General features: G+C 34.1%; 2 protein-coding genes across 5 annotated transcripts; one reads left to right on the top strand and one right to left on the bottom strand.

Moving 5' to 3' along the window:
• Positions 1 to 640: 640 nt before the first annotated feature.
• Positions 641 to 4,043, bottom strand: LOC132623495 (bidirectional sugar transporter SWEET2a-like). The gene is made up of 6 exons (XM_060338260.1): positions 3,669 to 4,043; positions 2,475 to 2,511; positions 2,168 to 2,384; positions 1,922 to 2,080; positions 1,710 to 1,829; positions 641 to 1,061 (listed from the first exon to the last, which is right to left on the bottom strand). Exons 1-6 carry the CDS (start codon positions 3,730 to 3,732, stop codon positions 951 to 953), a joined length of 708 nt encoding a protein of 235 aa, XP_060194243.1. The 5' UTR covers positions 3,733 to 4,043; the 3' UTR covers positions 641 to 950.
• A 4,970-nt stretch (positions 4,044 to 9,013) lies between these two features.
• On the top strand, positions 9,014 to 18,853 carry LOC132623942 (exonuclease 1). Of its 4 annotated transcripts, none has more exons than XM_060338757.1 (17): positions 9,018 to 9,562; positions 10,889 to 11,008; positions 11,999 to 12,122; positions 12,201 to 12,338; positions 12,450 to 12,659; positions 12,749 to 12,923; positions 13,030 to 13,103; positions 13,897 to 14,020; positions 14,827 to 14,999; positions 15,101 to 15,155; positions 15,229 to 15,597; positions 15,672 to 15,889; positions 15,997 to 16,045; positions 17,599 to 17,821; positions 17,913 to 17,988; positions 18,199 to 18,454; positions 18,530 to 18,853. In XM_060338757.1, the coding sequence occupies exons 1-16, from the start codon at positions 9,402 to 9,404 to the stop codon at positions 18,208 to 18,210; spliced, it is 2,301 nt and encodes a 766-aa protein (XP_060194740.1). In that variant the 5' UTR covers positions 9,018 to 9,401; the 3' UTR covers positions 18,211 to 18,454; positions 18,530 to 18,853. The 4 variants fall into 4 exon arrangements, with proteins under 4 accessions (XP_060194741.1, XP_060194740.1, XP_060194739.1 ...); XM_060338756.1 differs by having other exon boundaries at positions 18,544 to 18,853; XM_060338759.1 differs by having other exon boundaries at positions 9,024 to 9,562; positions 15,681 to 15,889; positions 18,544 to 18,853.
• Positions 18,854 to 19,563: the final 710 nt, after the last annotated feature.

The following is a 19,563-nucleotide window of genomic DNA, read 5'->3' on the forward strand; positions in this document are numbered from 1 at the left end:
ATTTTGAAATCACGTACACATCTTCTACCCCTCTTCTAAGTATTTGTCGGTAAAAACATACTCGGACCCGGTGTTTATTAATGTTTTTTTACCATCGCTAAGTAATAAATTAGGTGCAAATATATATAAATTGATTAACCATAGGTAGGGGAAGAGTAGGCCGAGGATATGTGATGCTATCATTGATTTAGTGTAATTATCGTGTATGGATAAGTTTTTACCGTTTTGGTAAACTAACAAACTGGGTATTGAAGTGTAATTAGCTCATAATTATGGGATACTATAGTTATAATTGATCCATTTTTCAAAATTTCTATTACATTCCAGTGGGAATTAGAGAAGGGAATAAGCTTGGGTTGATCCCTTTTGTTCCTAAAAAGAATTTTCTATTACATTGAGCTTTTGAAGGAAAGAACAGTGAGAATCACCCACTTATCCAACAATTACCATAAGATTTTAGCCTTGATAATAGTTTCTATTGGTCCTTTGATTATTTAGAAGGATCTTTTTTCTAGTTTCAACTCCATTTCTTTTGGTGAATTCTTTAAGATAGCGAGTTGTTGTCTCTCTCACTCACTATCTTTTGTTTAATGCTTGCTTGAAACTTTTCATTAAACAATAAGGATGGAAACCCAAAGAGTAAACGAATACTTGCTGAGAGTTAACTCAGCACTTGAACCTTTCATTAAACAATAGATGCTCAATGTGAACTTGAGCACAGAACAAATGACAAATAACTGTAATTTCCCACAAATGACATTATACTGGTATACCCCTCTTCATCACTCTTAACACATCTTACCAAATTCTTCCCTCAAAGAGAAAAGTAACAAAAAAATTTCACCTTCCCACACTCTCGCACAAGGAAAAAGAATCAAAAAAAAAAAAAAGAAGAAGAAGAGAGTTTTGTGCCGCTTCTTAATGAATCCTCCAGCCACAGTTTCTGTATTTCATGCATAAGACTCCAAAAGAGGTGCTCTTGGCTCCTCTCTGGAATTGCTATATCTATAGTATAGGACCAGTTGTATGACACCAAGAACTCCTCCTATCCCATTTGGCACCTGATCACATTCAGAAGAACACGCGTTCATTCAGAAAGCAAAACATAACAACATACATCAACAAGACAACAATAATCACCATATATCAATACAAAACCAAAACACCGTGGTGGGATTGGTGCAATCTTTCAAGGGACATTTCTTGCTATCTGGTGTTCTTCATTTTCTGGAGAGTAGGTGAAGAGGTGTGAATCACACATGTCCGCTCTGACCTGACCCTTGGCTCCCTTCCCCGAATGTGTAAAAGTAATGTATAAATAGCAATGGCAGCAACTATCTATGCACCAGCACATCGGCCAATGCAGTAGGAAGTAAAAGCAGTTATGCAGAAAGCCAAACATTGGGCATTTTCTAGATGGTTTAAAACATTAATTTAGCCACTTCTCAGTTCTCCCGTTTTTTAAAAAATGATTAAAAGGCAACTAGAATAATGTTTCATCTTTCATAAATAGGTGGTGTGAGAAAACTTTGAAAGTTCATATTCCTCTGATTTATCTCCAGAAACAACGAGAATAATTTCGAACATAATAAAATTTCAACAGTGTTGTTCTATGAATCAAAGCTATGCAACACATTAGTTGACTTAAATTGGACATCAAGGAAGTAAAAGAGATGGAAATCAGCCTGAAGAAGGGAAAATTTACTTACAGAGATGAATGGATCATTCTTGAACATTCCGTAGGCAAAGAAAGAAACGCTCATGAGAAGAGTTGCAAGGGATAGATAAAATGGCATGTACTCCACACTCTTTGTTTTGATTACCAAATTCTGCCAAAAAAAAATTGTTTCGTAAACCAATTAGTCTGAGGATTGGCACCTTTATCATCTTAGAAGATAGTACTTTGTTCGAGAAAACTTACAATAATGAATAGTGGAGAAGCAAACATGGAAATGAGAGAAAAGACAGATAAATATCCAACGAAAGTCTGCCGACTAGGAGGCTCAAATAAATATAGGCTGATGGCAACTATAGCAGCAAATATAGCAAAAACGCCAAGCACCAATCCCAACATTTTCAACTGCATTGAACATGTAATGATATAAGCAAAAGATCAGTTTGCATCAGAAACTTTAGCAAAATTTGGTATGTAAGAACCAAGAATTACCTTCTTGGACCCGTCTGCATGAACAATGAAGATGGTGATATATACTAGCTGGAACACTGCTCCAATTGAATTGACAGTGAAAACCAATATAATGCCAGGAGATACAATAGGTGTCCCATACCAGAGGCATATTAAACAATTCAAGAGCGCATAGATATAAGGTAATCCAGAAAACTGTTCTGTAGACTTGCTTCTAATGATTCTTCTGAATGTTGGTCTGCAAAAAGGAGGGAATACCATCAACTTCTATGCAATGTATGTGTCACTTACAATTCATTGTCGCTGTTCAAATATTTAGGATACTTACATTGGTGACACGAATAAGACGAGCGCAAAGAGGTTCCCTGCATTACACATTAACCAAATATTTGGTCAGAAAGTAAATCAAAAATTCCAACTTAGCTCATGTTTTATGGAAATTCTAGTGTTATGCTTGTTAAATTGAATAACACCTTCATTCTTGGAAGGATTTAGTCAGTCGGATAGAAAGGAAATGAATGAAAAGGACAAGAGAGGAAATGATAAGTATGAACATAGAAGGAGAAGTATAATACTACCCACCACCCTAATTGGATGGGAATCAAATAGCTGTGCATTTTGAAGGCAAGAACAAAGTAAACTTATATATTCTTCTTTCCATTCCTTTCTGTTCAGTTGTCTATGCAATTACAAGATCACTAATTCTCTTCGTTCTTATCTTACATTCCAATTTCTTCTGACCAATCAAACCATGAGGATGACTTCAAAATATAAAAAGTAGAAGATTAACATTTTGTTCCCTTCACTGTGCCACTGTTTGGAACTTTAGATCTTAGAAGTCAAGCTTTCTAAAACTAAAGCTTTAAGGAAGGATCAGTCTGACTTTTAGACACTATTGGATCTTCATCAATATGATGCCAATCCAATTTAGTTATTGCCCTAAATGCTATAACATGACAAATGCACTTAATCAATCTTTGAATCTAATTATTAAGATGAACAAACCACACCCTAGCTCATTCAATTTTTGGGTTTTCGACAGCAGGTCTGAATAATACTCTTAGATTTTTAGCATTTATTATCTCCAAAGTCCATATCAAGAGGTCAACAGCTACCACATCCAGAAAAAATTGATACAACATCCCTTTCCCCTCAAAGAAACAACCAAAAAAAAAGGCAATAAAGAAAAGGAACCAACTTTCTAAACAAACAATCCTCATTAAGCACAAAAGTCAATTGGGGTTTTAACAGATATCCTTCAACTATGTGCCAAAACTTGTCAAGTTAGAAGAAAAAGATGGAACTTTTACTAGGGAATAATGCAAAAAAGCTAAAGACATCAACCAAAAAGAAAGAAGAAGAATAAAGTTCAAGATTCTGTAGAGCTTTAGTAAATGAGATCCAATTATTGCTGACCACCAAAGTTTCTTCTCTTTAAAAAAAAACTGAACAGCACCGTATCAGAAACAGACACAATTGATAAAAGTAAAATGGTTGAATTGGGGTGGAGAAAGAAAAGTACCTGCAATCCCAGCTGCAAAACTGCAGATTGTGTAAATTGAGTACAATTCACCTAATGCTGACATCCTCTCCTTGTTCAAATAAGAAAACAGAATTTTACATATAACACAAGAATATCTCAATTTCTCTTCCCAGTTTTCAGAAATAAATATGCTAAGCTAAGACAACATTTTAAAGGTGCTAGTGGGGTTATGTATGTAATGACAATTCCCATATATACATCAATATATTGTTTGTTTTCCATTGGTGGGGCCAGCTGGAGAACGCCTTTCCATGTATGATTATCGACAGCAGTTATCTGAATTGATGATTGAATTAACCCCAAATACGCATATGCCTAAATATGCTTACGGGTCAATTCCTACCCTAATGACGTTATTAGTCAATTTTCCCCTTCCAAGAAAAGGAGGAGGAAAAGAACTACGTTTGACAAATCAAAGACAGTGGTTTTATCTTATCATTAGAGTGTTTATGATTTAAGTAGTTAGGTTTGAGGTCGAAAATGTCAATTTTAAAATGTTTTTTCTAATATTATCTATATTTATTTCACATATAGACATAATTTTGATTAAGAAACAATAAGTTATGTCATAACCGCGGCTTTTATATCGAACTTGCCATTGAATTGAACCTTGTTCCTCTTACTCTTTGGAGGCTAAACTAATTGATCGATCATTAAGAAAAGAATTGAAATGAGAAAATTATTTCACAAGTTGCACTCTAAATAACATTCAACATTTGATACATTACTCACATAAATTCCTTTTTTACTCCCATTCTTTGAGAAAGATGATAATGGAACAGATCTTGGTAAGTTTTTTTCTTTGAATTTTAGAGGTCCTAAATCGTTTTGGGACACGTAATTCCATATTTATTCAAAAAATAAGGTTAAAGTATAAAAAGGCAAGCTTTGGTCGGATAATTACATCATCGAGATTGAGATTGAATTTGTCATTCCTTTTGTAAAATAAAACAATGTTAACTTGAAAAGTCCATTATAAATTTAAAAAATCCTTAAACTAATAAGTTGCAGAATTTTCTGAACTAATAAATAAGGGTAAAAGTGCAAATATATCTCTTAATTTTGCAATTTAGAGCAAATATATCTTTCGATCAAAAAGTGATGCATATATATACTCTGTCGTTACACTTACACAAATGGTGCAAATATACCTTTTTCACTGAGAGAATTTTAAAAAAAAAACATTTAGCTTATTTTTTTTAATAAAAAAATGTCACGTGACTTCAAAAAAAATAAGTCTATCCATTTTTTTGGTATACTTAATTTTTTTACAGCCACGAGGAAACTTTTTTTTCATAGTGGGTTGTCTGGTTGGTTTTGAAAAAATATCTCCTTGGTTTTAAAAAATAAGTGTATCCATTTTTTTAAACCCGATTCACTTGAAAAAAAAATTACCGCGTGGTTTTAAAAAGATAAGTCTACTAAAAAATGGGTAAACTTAATTTAAAAAAAAAAAACTACGTGACATTTTTTTAATTATAAAACAAGCTAAATGATCATTATTTTTAAATGTTATTAGCGAAAGGTTATATTTGCAATATTTACGTAACAGCAAGGATATATATGTATCTTTTTTTAACGAGAATATATATGCTCTAAGCCATAAAATTGAGGGGTATAGTTGCACCTTTTTCCCGTAAATAATTTTGGAGAAAAGACCACCGAAGAATGTTCAAGATGATGCCAATTTTTGCTGATATTTTCCACAAAAGTAAAATTGTGCGTGTGGCGTGCACCCATTATTGCAATTCACTCATATGCTGACATTTTTATTGAATACTAGTAGTAGTAGTACCAATTAGGTGTGGCCTGTCTCTGTCTACAACTTCAAATTGGCCACATGAATCATGTAGCGAAAAAGAAAAAACATGGATGGGTCCTGTTTTAATAGAGTACACATATTTAGATCATGACTATATAGCTTCCTGATCCAACATGAACTCCCTAAAATCGGGAAAAAAGTTTAAATAATTATGAGGACGAGGTATTTCACACTATCATATTAAGTAAAAATTAGAAGCTCTTCATAGCAAATCTAGTATTTAAAGTAAATTTAAAAAATATAGTAATATGCCATAATCGGTTTTATTGCACAAAAATTGTAATAAATATTTACAGCTTCATAAAAATATTATCAATTCTATTATTTAGTACAATTTATTCAAGGGTTCAACCTTAGTTTAAAAGATTTTTGTGGTGAAATCTCATTGACGTTTATAAATTATTAAATTATAAAGATATAAAGCCCAAAAACTGTAAGTTGAAATATAATAAAACAAAAATGTAAAATATATAACCAATGTGGTAAAAAGCTAAAGTAATTAGTCACTCCACAAAATTTTAATTTTTGGTCAAAGAAGGTATTGCTTATTGATACTAAGCATTCATTACATTACATTAGTTAGATAGACAATACTCCGATTGCCAAGTTTAGCTAAATTATTACATGCATAAGAAGAGTTTTTTTAGTAATATAACGCTCTTCTTTATCTAATTGCATTTCTCGTAGACGCCTTAGAATATTCAATTACCATGATAAGTAGACCACGTGGTAGCCACAGTTGCTTGATTTAATTAATTTGGAAAATGTGCTTTTTGGCCTTCCCAACTGCTATAAATCTTATCTGTTGTTATTACCCTGTCAGCATGTTCCCATTAGTAATTTTATATACTGCTACTATTTGTTTTGCAGATTTTTCTACTACAATAAGAATTTAAGAAACATATGGTTCACGCATGCCAGTTAGGCAGATAAGAATATGATCACATAAAACTTTAATTTTTTATGGACTAATCTTTACAAGCCACCTAAGTGCATTGCTGTCAAATCTTTCTGAGTGAGAACACAAAATTCTTGGAGTGGTTTTATAAGGGAAAAAAATTAAGCCAAAAAAAAAAAAAAAAACATTATGAATGTATGAGAGAGAATATGGTGGAATGGAAAGAGAAGTAAGAAAATAGCAGCAATAACATTATAGTAACTGATAACACCAAGGCACAGTGACTAATTTTTATTCTTACTTTTGGTTCAAAAGATAATATATTAATATAAATTACTTACTATCACACAATTTAAAGTATTTATAGTAACAATATTGTTGATACAATATTTATTAAGTATATCCAAGGTTTTTATTTTACTAAGGGGTGCTGAGTTTCCACAATCACTTGAGATCAAGATCTTGGATGGCTTAATTACACATACGGCCATCAAATATATAGAATTATAGAAAAATCGTTATACTAAATTTTTAAAGATAAAAATCATCAAGTTTAATTAATTTTCATAAAAAGTCATTTTAGCCTTTCACCCAACAGTAATGGTCCAAGAACTAAGAACTGTCGAAGTCTTGTCTCAAGAAATGGACTTGAAGGTGGGGAAATGTTTTTTCTGGGCCTATACCCATTTGCCTACCTATAACCCGATCCACCACAACTTTTTAACTTGTATAAATGGAAAACATTTTTTTGCGCGGATTGCCCTTTTTTTGGGGTGGTCTTTAAATTTTGCCCTTCAAATTTGTGGTCTTTAAATTTTGCCCCTCATATTTGTGGTCTTTAAGTTTTGCCCTTTGCTTGGAAAGGTGGGCGAATACATGAAGTTCTGGGTTCGAACCCCCGCTCAGGCATAAAATAAAAAAATAATTTCGTCAGGCAGGACTGGGGGAGTGTATGCCGGATCCAGCATATAATCTTTAAGGAAAAGCTAAAGTTATGCCAGATCTGGCATAACTAAAAGTCTGCCCCATAAGGCAGAATTTTTCCTAAGACATAGTTTAGTTATGCCTTATGGGGCAGAATTTTAGTTAAGGCATGACAAAATTATGCCCCATAAGGCAAGAACTTTTCTTAAGGCATAGACTTTGCCTTATAAGGCAAAGTTTAAGTTATGCCTTAAGGAAAAGTTCCGCCTTATGGACATACTTTTAGTTATGTCTTTGGGGCACACTTTTTAGTTAAGGCATAACTAAAAGTATACCTTGAAAAGTAAAATATATATATATATACTTCAAGGCAAAGTCTGTTGGAGGGGGCAGACTTTTAGTTAAACACAACTAAAAGTCTGCCCCCTCTAGCAGACTTCTAGTTAAACACAACTATAGGTCTGCCCCCTCCGGCAGACTTCTAGTTAAACACAACTAAAAGTCTGCCGGAGGGGGCATAGCAAAATTTAAACTTTGCCTTATAAGGCAAACTTTTAGTTATGCCTTAAGGAAAACTTACGCCTTATGGGGCATACTTTTAGTTATGTTTTATGGGGCACACTTTTAGTTAAGGCATTACTAAAAGTTTACCTTGAAAAGTTAAAAAAAAAAAACGTATATATACTTCAAGGCAAAGTGTGCCCCCTCCGGCAGACTTTTAGTTAAACATGACTAAAAGTCTGCCGGAGGGGGCATAACGAAATTTAAACTCTGCTTTGTAAATTTTTTTAAAATTTTTGCTGAGCGGGGGTTCGAACCCGGAACCTATGGGTTTTAGCCGAAAGACAAAATTTAAAGACCACAAATATGAGGGGCAAAATTTAAATACCACCCCAAAAAAAGGGCAATTATGCGAATTGCCCAATGGAAAAGCTCTTATCCCACCAATGAAGGGCAATTTGCACGATTGCCTTTATTCGCAAGACAAAATTTAGTAGTAAAATTATGTCTATTTGGGCAAGAGTTAGGCCTTAAGGCATTTAGCAGCTATACCCAGATGAATAATTGAAATAAAACAACATTGTTTTTACTTATCAAATGAACGAAAATAATCCACGAAGTAATGCCCAGTGCTACACGAGTGAAATTTGGTCTGACAATTATGTAAATTGGATGAGTGTTTTTTTTCTTGAGCAATTTTTTTCTAAATAAAAGACGAAAGCAGCAACAGCAAAAGAGGAGAAGGAGGAGTGGGAGGGGGTGACAAGATGGGTGGGTCGAGTAAAAAACAAAAAAATTAAAAAATTTAAAACTTCTTTTCAAGATTTTTTATTTGGGCGGAGGTGGGTGGGTGGTGTAAAAAACCATTTTTTTCAAAAACATTTTTTTTTTGGGGTGGGTGGGTCGGTGAAGTAACAAACCAAAAAAAAAAAATCAAAACTTTTTTTCAAGGTTTTTTTTTGTGGGGTGCAAAAAACCAAAAACATTTTTTTTTTTAAAACCAATTTTTTTAAATTTTTTTTTGGTTGGGGGGGCGCTGGTGAAAAAACAAAACAAAAAAAAAATCAATATTTTTTATTATTTTTTTGTTTTTATTTGGGGGTGGGGGCTATGTGTTTTTTGGAATTTTTTTCCCCACCAATTTTAGGTAAGTAAGATTAAGTTGGGCCAATGTAAAAAATAAAATTTGAGGCTAAAGTAATAAAAACAAAACTGTTTGGCAAATTGAAATATGATTAAAAGTTCTTAATCACTAATCCAAATATTATGACCTCTACTCGATAAAAAAACTTGAGTTATCTCCACTCAATTTTAAAACTTTTTAATCACCTATAATTAATAAGCCCGAGTAACATCAAGTTTCCCCAAAAAAAAATAAAAAAAAATACACCAAATTTCCACAGATTCCCCGCATTACTACACTCTCAAAAAAGACTTCCCGCCATTCCTCTCTATGAAATGAATATATTTCCAAATGCTAAAAAAGCTGACAAATTAGGGCTTTAACACCAATTTTAGCTGAAACCCATTTCTCAAAATTGGAAATATTCTTGAACTCTACATAACAATGGGTATACAAGGGCTTTTACCCCTCTTGAAATCGATAATGTTACCCATTAACATCAAGGACTTAAAGGGGTGCAATGTTGCTGTTGATACATATTCTTGGTTGCATAAGGGTGCACTTTCTTGTAGCAAAGACCTTTGTAAAGGCATTCCTACTACCAAGTATTCACCTTTTTTTTTCCCCTCCTATTAGCTGTTTCTTTTTATGTGTGTTGTTGTTTTCTTGTTGTATGATTTCATCATTTGATGGTTCAATGTGTACAAGAATCTTTCTTGTTTTTGTTTTCTGTTTTTAATGGGTACTACCCCGTACCATTTATGTGATATTTTTTGCTTTTCGTGAGTCGACTAAGCGTTGAAGCTAAATTGTGTTTAGATTAATTCAATATAATACTAAATTTTATATATTGGAAAACTACGTGAAAAGTAATAGTATAAGTTACAACTTTTCCCATATTAATTTGGTTAAAAAATGCTATCTTAAAATGTTGGTCAGAGTCTTACTCTTCAACTCCCGGTAGTTTCTTCCTTTTTTCTATTGAAAGAGAGTGAGTGCAAACCTTATGGAGTATTAAATATCAAACGGGGGGGGGGGGGGGGATAATGGGGTTGCTGCTTTTTTTTTTTTTTTTTTTTTACATTACTTTGTGGCACATTATTGTTATTTTTATCTCTGTTGTTTCATTTTTCTAAGGTTGTATGATTTTATGTTCATGATGGGGTTCTTGGTATGTCTTTGTTATGCAAAGTGATGCTCAAATAAGTATTTTGTAGTAGTATTTTTCTTGTTCACTTGATAGTTCTTTTGCAATTTATGTGTAATATGGATAAAGTTTAGATTCAGTTAATGATTGCAAAGGGACTACAAATCCGAGTCCACGTGATTATACCAATTTATTGAACAAGACATTTTTTGCAAGGAATGTTGCTTTATGTATGTATCATTGCATTTTGTAAATTCACCTTTTCATTATAAAAAAATATCATTGCCTTGGGGTTTAACAGGATTGTTGCTATGGGTTTTTCTATTATCTTTATCTCCTGGTTGGATTCTGAGAGTTCCTATCAAAAAAAAAAAAAAAAAAAACGAGAGTTCTTATGGAACAAAGGTCAAACAAGTTTACATACTGTTAGAAGGAAAATATTTTGTGTTGTCTACTATAGGGAAGATTAATTGTTAAGATCACATTAAGAAAATATTCTACTCCCAAAATATTGTAGATTTCACATTAAGATTGATTTTGGTTGAGATCAGGAAGTGTGAACTACCTTTAGAGAAGTACACAAAATTTTCATGTTTCACTATATTAAACGTCTTTGAAATCTCTTTCCTTGAAAATGGAAGTCTTATTGATGGCAGAAAAGAATATATATATATATATATATATATATATATATATATATATATATATATATATATATATATATTTTTTTTTTTGTTAGCTTAGTGCAAACCCTGACAATGTATTTCATTTTATGTTCTTTTAGGCATATTGATTATTGCATGCACAGAGTAAATTTATTGCGCCATCATGGTGTCAAACCTATTCTTGTGTTTGACGGAGGTCCCTTACCAATGAAGATTGAACAGGAGAACAAGCGGGGAAGGTACTTATAAACTCCTAACTTTAACTTCTTAGTTGTGAGTTCCTTTTCTTTTTGATTGGTCTTAGTTCTGAGTTGTGAATTAGGTCTTAGTAATTATAAATCAGGTCTTAGTTATGTCAATAGAATTCCTATTTAGTTGTGATACCTGCCACAACTTACTTGTAAAGACTGGCCCCCTGTCACTTAAATTATCCTTTGACATACCACAAAGTTTAAATATTTGTTCCATGGATAGCTTGAGAACATTCACTGCAGAACAAGGATGTGAAATGGCTATAAAAGGGGCATACTTAGTCAATCTGTCCACTTCCACCCAAATGACAGTTTTTCCCCGGGACCTTGGCAACACTTATGACTCCCATACTGATGCTACTCCTTGGTAGATGAAGGTATCTTAAGAAGTTGAAGTAATCCAGGATATGCAGCTGAATCATATTTGTTCTTTTGACACGTCACATTTCTTAACCATAATTCACCACTTCTTCCCTCATTCTTTTTCAATAAAAGAGAGACGGTCCTTCTGTAGGTGTGATCAACCCCGGAATGACATCCATCTACCCGTCGTCTTGCCAATGAAGTTCTTTCTTCTTTCCACTTAAACCAGCTCAGATATATAGATAGATTAACCTTTCTAACTTCTCTCAACTTGCAAATCCTTTTATGGTCTCTATTGTCTTGTGCTGTCCTTCATTACAACCATATTCTTTCTCGGTGTTTTCCTTTACTCTTCCTTCTATAAAGAATATATAGCACGAAATTTGAGTCTAAGATAGTGCTGTTCATTGTAGAAAAGTTATTTAATGCAATTTTTGTAGTCACAATACTTCATACTTCCCCTGTTGAAAAAACGCTATTTGAGAGATTGACCTATGATTGTTATTTAGTCTCAGAATAATGCACGTTTTACTTAATTTTGAGTAAAAAGAAGATTTTTTGTAAGTGTGCCATTCAAGATGAGACTGGTGAAGTTATTCATACATTTTTCTGCAGGTCTAGGAAGGAAAATCTTTCTCGTGCAATAGAGCATGAAACTAATGGAAACATGACTGCTGCTTATGAGTGCTATCAGAAGGCTGTTGATATATCACCTTCAATGGCTCGCGATCTAATACAGGTACTGTATTCCAACATGATTTCATTACGGCAAAAAGTCAGCCTTTTGTTTCTGATAATCTAATATTTGCATTTGAAGGTCCTAAAGCTGGAAAATGTATGTTACGTAGTGGCTCCTTATGAAGCAGATGCCCAAATGACCTTTCTGGCCATCAGCAAACAGGTTGATGCTGTTATAACTGAGGACTCGGATTTAATAGCATTTGGTTGTCCCAGGGTAAGCTTTTGGCTGCTTTTTGGCAAGTTTGTTAGAAAATTTTCGTTTTATGCTGTTACAATGTTTTTGTACTTTGTTATGGAAGTCCTGGTACTTGTTTGTTGAATCCAGATCATTTACAAAATGGATAAGTTTGGGCAAGGTGTTGAGTTTCGGTATTCCAAGCTGGACCAAAATAAGGAACTGAATTTAACAGGTTTCACAAAGCAGATGCTTCTTGAGATGTGCATCTTGAGCGGTTGTGACTATTTGCAGTCCTTGCCTGGAATGGGCCTCAAAAAAGCTCATGCACTTATAAAAAAGTTCAAGAGTTCTGACAAAGTGAGTATTATTAGCTTATCTATTGACTTGCATTTATTACGGAGCACTTACATGAGCATGATAATAGAAACTAATTTGTTTGTTTACAGGTCATTAAGCACTTGAGGTACAATACTGCTGCAGTTTCTCCGCTGTATGAAGAATCTTTCAAAAAAGCAATTATGACTTTCCAGCATCAACGAGTTTATGATCTCATTACTGAAGATCTAGTTCATTTGTCCGAGCTCTCTGACCATGGTAGTCAAGATCTAGATTTCCTAGGCCCATATCCTTACAAATTTATTCTTTAAGCAACTTTGATGCCTGTAAGAATCAATCTCCTTTATTTTGGTTGGAGTTTTTTCTTTGAGCCATTCCTTAACCAGGAGAACGCTGATACCCACCGAAGTAGCTCAAGGAATAGCAAAAGGTGATATTGATCCTTTCACCATGAATCCCTTTCAGGTATTTAATTTTAGTCCTCTTTTCTTTAATGAAGTTTCTCCCTTTCAGTTCTCTTGAGTTAGAGGACCAACAACTTTTTGAGTGCTATTCCCTACATTTTTCTTCAAATCTACGTCATTATTTGCATTTATGCTCTAGCTTCAGCAATACTGATGTTCCCAATGTACTGAGGTTTGAAGGAAACTCGAGGCAGCCTATGGTAGTATGGTTAACCATCTTTTTAATGTTTTTGTCCCTATCAATAAGTTGACCTCTTTCTAAAATGACAATTTCTTCTCCCACTAATCTTAATTAATAAATGAATACTATGTACTAACTTAAAGTTGATTCGACAACTTTCTAACTCACTCTCTACCTTTTTATATTTTTAAGTGTACTTTTAAACCCTTTGCTACCAAACTCAACATAAGATTCCTCATTCCCTTAAAAATTACTTGAACTCCGCAAAAGTCGATGCAGGTCAATCAAAATGGCACAGGAGTAACTGAATATAGCGCCACATTCTGAGGGATATCTGGACTTTATTTCTTGTTCTAGTGAAGATCTGCATGCCGGCATGAAAACATAGTGGTTTTCTTGTTGCATAACACCTCTCCTAGCCATGCTTCTTTTTGTGTGTCTTCCTCTTTTATGATTATAGATGTTCATCCATTTCCATGCAAATGAAAACTATTCTTTGCAACTTTATGCAAAATTTGATGTAGTGTGCAAATGTTTCTTTCCTTTTATTAACCTTAGATATACTTCATATCAAGTCTATATTTCACTAAGTTATAGAATTATAATGCACCAGAAAGAAGGCAACGCTGCTGACCTGGTTCATAGCAGAACTTATGAACTGAATGACTTCAAAGTGGAAGGTGAAAGGAGGAAGCTTGATTTGCCTGCACAGAAAAATCTCCTGACCAACTACTTCTGTATCCTATTGTACTAGTACATAGATTTATACTATATACTGTTGTTGGGAGCCCAAAGCATCATTAACTGTGATTCTCTTTTTCTTTTTCCATATGTTTACGACAATTGCTTTAGCAATGTACCTTCCATATTAGGAGGAGAAGCCTAACGGTATCTGAACATAGATTATCTTCTTCTTGTTTATGGCGTAAATCTGTATTTTGCAAGTATTTCTCTTTTTTTGTTTTCTCTGAATAGAGTTATGGATATTATATTAGGTCTGACGTTCGCCAAGAGTCTTTTTGGCTGGTTAAAGACGTGTATGTCAGTGTAGCTATAAGTATGAAACTTAGAGAACCTCTTATTTTGGACAATTGTTAACCAACATTAGAATTAAACTCGTCCAGATAGGGCTGAATGGATATAGAGGGTTCATAAGTCATATCCACCTAGTTTAGGATTGAGTATAGTAATTTTAGTTGACTTTCCCAGCTATTGCGGAGAACTTACATCCAGAGACACTTGAGAGTTATGCGTAAAATCTTTTTCCCCGATGGGAGTTGTGTAATCTGCAGTTTGTAAAATCCTTCTTTCTGATGAAAGTTATGTTAGTCCCACCCCATCGGCGTTTGAATGTGTGCTAGATGTTAGGCCAAATAGAGTGGAATGGGTATAGGGGATTCATATAGCCGATGTCAGACTCGTTTGGGATTGAGGTGTAAATGTTGAGAGATATGTGAAGTTCAATTTTTTTGTATCCATACAGGAACAATAGTAAATGATTCTCTGATATTTGGTAAGCTTGTGTGTCCTTTAACATTTATAGGCACTGCTTCTCTTGAAGCAAAACAGAAATTTAGGGCACCAAGAACTAGCCCTATTGTTCCAAATTCAAAGGTTGGAGTTTCAAGCCCTTGGGCAGGCAGTAGAGCTGACTCTTATAAATTCGAGAGCTTGTCAATGTCCTCGCCTGATCCTCTGGGTGTATCTTCTGCTCGGGTGAGATTAATGGTTTTGCAGTTACTACTCTGACAATAACATTGTTGTATCATATCGGAATTTTGATTGCATCTCTCTGAATAGTAATTTCCTCTCTTTAGGTGGATGATGATATTCTCTTGAAAGCTTCCATGTATTTGGAGTCAAAAAGTCAAGGTAAAGATACAGAATTCTATAGAGCATCAATAATTGCAGTTAAATACTTTCTTTCCTTGTGTTCTCCGAGCAGGACTACCACAAGAGGAAGAAATTGCAAATGGCCTAGGACTACAAACTGTTCCACTGCAGCATCCAATATGTAAACCATGCATCACACTGAGTAATGAGCGTGCTCTGGATTTAAGTGAGAGCAAGACACGAGCTGCCAAAAACAAAGTGATAGTGAGGAGCAGCTATTTTCTTAAGAATAACAAAAAGGAAGATTTTCAGGATGATAAGAGAGAGATAAATGAGGCTGCCAATGATAAATCTCGTAGCAGCATGCGGGAGAATGATTTTGATTCTATGGCAGATGCAAGGAATGGAGCAGTTTTAGCAGCAGTTAAAAATGCTGTTCCACGGAGTTCTTATTTTCAGCATAAGCCATCAGCAGAAAGTGGTCAGTACATAAACATTTCTAAGTTTTTTATCAAGCATGATGCTTTCTTCCTCCGACAATAATCTCATTTTAAGTTCCTGCAGGTGATACTGAAGAGAAAGAGAAAGAGAAAAAAAGAGTAATAGTAAGGAGTTCTTACTTTCAGAAGAACTTGGCAAATGAAAATTCTCACGGCAACTCGGATGTTGCTGTTGAGCTGGAACATACCTATCCCAGGGATTCTTCAGGAAATGATTGCTCTGAAAGGGGATTAAAGAAAAGGAAGGTTACCTTCATTGACACTGTTCAAACTGTAAGTTGCTTTCCTGTGACGCGTCTTCCTTCCATCCTTCACTTTAATTGACGCAAAATTTACTAAAATTTGCAGATTGTTACATCTAATTGTCTCTTCTTTAATAGGAAAATGCAAGTGCTGATTGTTTAGAGGCTGACACATCTGGCTATCAAGGTACGTGAAAGGCCAAAAGCATTATTTTGAACTCATTATGTGAAAATTATTTTACTCCGATCATTGTCTCTATTTACATTTGATATTCCTAATTTGTGCTGGAAATGCTGGAGCTGTGCACTTTCTTTTTAATAGCAGCAAATGTATCTCGGTATGCTAACCGAAATTCTACGGTATATTTTTGTAAAGTCGGAACTAAAATTTCAACTAACAAGTGAGTGAGCACATGAATGAAACCGCTGGCGTAACCAGGAATTTTAACAAGAGGATTCAAAAACTTCAAACATGCCTAAAGCAAAATTTGAACTACCTTTGTCACTACTATGAAAACTTTCCTTACGTCAAGGGGATCCAAAAAGTTTATATATATTTATATATATATGAAAAAGTTGTTTTTGCCCTATTTCACTGTCCAATTTCCAACAATGGATGTTTGATTGGAACCCTTTCATTGGCGGTGGCTCCACCAATGAATGAAGGGAAACCCAAAAACTGCAGTGTGTATGTTTTATGATGGATTATTTTCTTCTATGTACAGCATTGTAGAAATAAACGTTGTGGTTGATGTAGGAGTCTGTTTTGTGGTTAATTATCCTACTATTGATCATTATTAGTAAAGAAGTTGGAACGTTTGCAATACTCAAAAGCAGAACATACATGTCTGTTGGTATTAGTGACGTGTAGTTTAGTGATGATTACCGGCGTATGTTATATATGTGGAACTGGTGCAATTCCCCTATTAGAATATCAAAGGTTTTGTTCCTGTTTTAACGATTATAAAGCCGGATTCCAGCTTGCTCGTGGCTGAATTTAGTTTATTTTGTTGACAAAATAATGACGGTCAGAGTTCAATAAATCAAAGTACAAGAAAAAAGATGTTTTGCTTACTGATAGATAGTTAAAGGAAGAGGTTAAGTCAAAAAAGAAAAAGTACCATCAGGAACTCCACCTAAAAAGAATGAAAGGTTCAGGTGAGGAGTCTTCGGGCTAATACAGGTGAGGAATGTGGTAAGAGCCTAGGGCATGTTGGACTTAACCTTAACATGCTACAATACAGATGTTACAGAATTCTATATCCTAGTGATTTGTTGCCTGAAATTACCTAAGAAGGCACGTGCATTTCTTTTGACAATAATTTGGATATTGGATTTTTTGGATCTTCTTTGTAATTAAAGATTCCTCTTGTTGTTATCCCCAATGAACTTTTTCACTGGTCAACATTTGATTTGTGCTTGCAACTAGGACAGCATAATTAGGATATGCTATGTTGGAGATATTTCTTGAGACAGCGATGCAATTTTCCACGACTTGACTCTTCAAGTTATTTGGAAGATCGGATAATTCTTTTAGCTTGCCAAGTGGCTGTGGTTCTGCTCCATGTGATAATTTGAACACTTGATATTTTCTTATTTTGCTTTTTTCGGTACCATTTTTTACAAAGAAAAGGCTTTGTCATTCAATTATCAAGAATCTCCGTCATCCTTGAGCTTTTGTTGGTTATCTTTACTAGAATCTCTTTAAGGGAGAGACATCAGATTTTCGTTCTATTTCAGGCGACTTCAACTCCAACCTAGATGATTCAACTAAGGAGACAAAGAAGGGACAAGGGAAATTCGGTTCCAACATCTCTCATTTAGGAGATTATTCTCAAATATCAGAGAAATCAATGGAAAATTTTGTTTCAGTCATATCATCATTTAGATACACCTCAAATGGTTCTCGAGCCAGTGGACTACGAGCCCCTTTAAAAGATATTAAGAATACCAGCACTAATAGGTAAATGCTATTTTAAACATCTATGTTTAATGTTTAGCTTAAAAATTTGTCTGTTTTTGCTGCCATCTCTGAATTTACCTTTTCACTGAAGGTCCTCTATTGACATGGATCTAAGCAAGTTTGTCTACAAGCCAACAAAGCAAAAGCAATTATCAGCACGTCGTAAGGTTTGTGTGTACTTTTGGTGGATAGTTCGGGAAATATTATTGAACATCATTTGAAATGTTGGTCTTTTCTTTTTGAATGATCTTGAGGGTCTATTCTTCATGCATTCTTGATCATGCTGGATATATGCTTTGAAGATTTTTTCCTTTAATACCACATATCAACATTTGTTTGAAGACTTTTTCATGAGAATGTCATTCTAAAATTTGCAGGATACTAGATAGCTTTATTGGTGAAGGTGTGATTGAGGTTTACAGGACATAATTCAAGGAGTGCAATTTTAATTTGGAGGAATTGATAAATGATTGCAAAGCAATGCTTAATAGTAGAAACGGACGACAAGATCAATAGTAAAAGAAAAATTAAATTGGAAAGAACTGTTACAAGCTTGCAAAACTACACTGACCTGCTCTTGTCTATAGTGAATTTAGCAGTTGTCAGCTTGATAACTAAATTCCCATTTTATAGGTGAGTGGGCATTTCTTGGCTAAATTCACAGTTTCTCTTTTCTTTTTCTTTTCAAGGTAACTAAAAGTGTCTCAGTTTCTTTGATTCAGGTTCAGCTCTGAACGGGAAATCTTATCGAGAAGCCATTCCTTTGTTTCTTTGGCTGCCTGAAATTTGAAGTTTCTCATCACATTCATTGTAAACTAAATTTTTGAAGGGTTCATAAACTTCCCCTTGGTTTTCGGTTTTTATTATTTTTTATGATTCTTCTCCACCTTGTATTTTTGGTCTTCTCAATTCCCATATTTGACATGCATTTAGGTTCCCTATTGATTTTTCTCAGAGGGTTAAGGCCTATACACAGCTCATTTCACTCACAACAATTGTATCTGTACATTAGGAATGAAATTCTTATCTGAATACTTTCTGTTATGAATGTGTGTAGCTTGTATATCTACGTTTCTGATAGTGCCATAGTGGGGTGAATTATATATATATATATGTTGTTTAAAAATAATCTGTATAAGTCTAAATAAAGTTTCTGAATCTATAAAACACTTAGTAAAAGCAGATTATACAATCTGTAAAAACTTAAAACCAGTAAATTACAGAAAATGGACAAATGAACAGAAACAGTGTTAGAAAAAATATATTCAGAACATAATCGAGCCCACTTAGTTCAAAGTGTGTCTTTAAGGAAATTATTCCCCTCACAGTACTCGAGGTTGATGGAATATCCCCTCCCAGGATAGAACGATTATCTTACCAAAATAGTAGTACTCCAAATTCTGGTAGCGGCGAACCACTCAATGGCAGTATATCACACAGAAAAGAAAACTTTTAAGAAGAGTAGAAGAATAGAGGATTTCAGAAAATTCGTAAGTAATAATCTGAATATTAACTGGAATTTATAGCCATTAACGCACTGGTTGGGAAAAGGTCTGCACCTTTTCAGAAAGGTTTGCAACCTTTCAGAAAATGTACATTTTAAAAAAAAAACGGAGGGAAATTTAAATTAATCCGGGGAGAAACGGGTCATACACGCGGATCCGGGTCACTAACGGGTCAGAATCTGGAAATAATTAATTAATTAATAAATAAATAAATTAAATTATCAATCAATCAGATCA

This window comes from Lycium barbarum, chromosome 12, assembly GCF_019175385.1.
Source record: "Lycium barbarum isolate Lr01 chromosome 12, ASM1917538v2, whole genome shotgun sequence".
In the NCBI taxonomy this organism is placed as follows: domain Eukaryota; kingdom Viridiplantae; phylum Streptophyta; class Magnoliopsida; order Solanales; family Solanaceae; genus Lycium; species Lycium barbarum.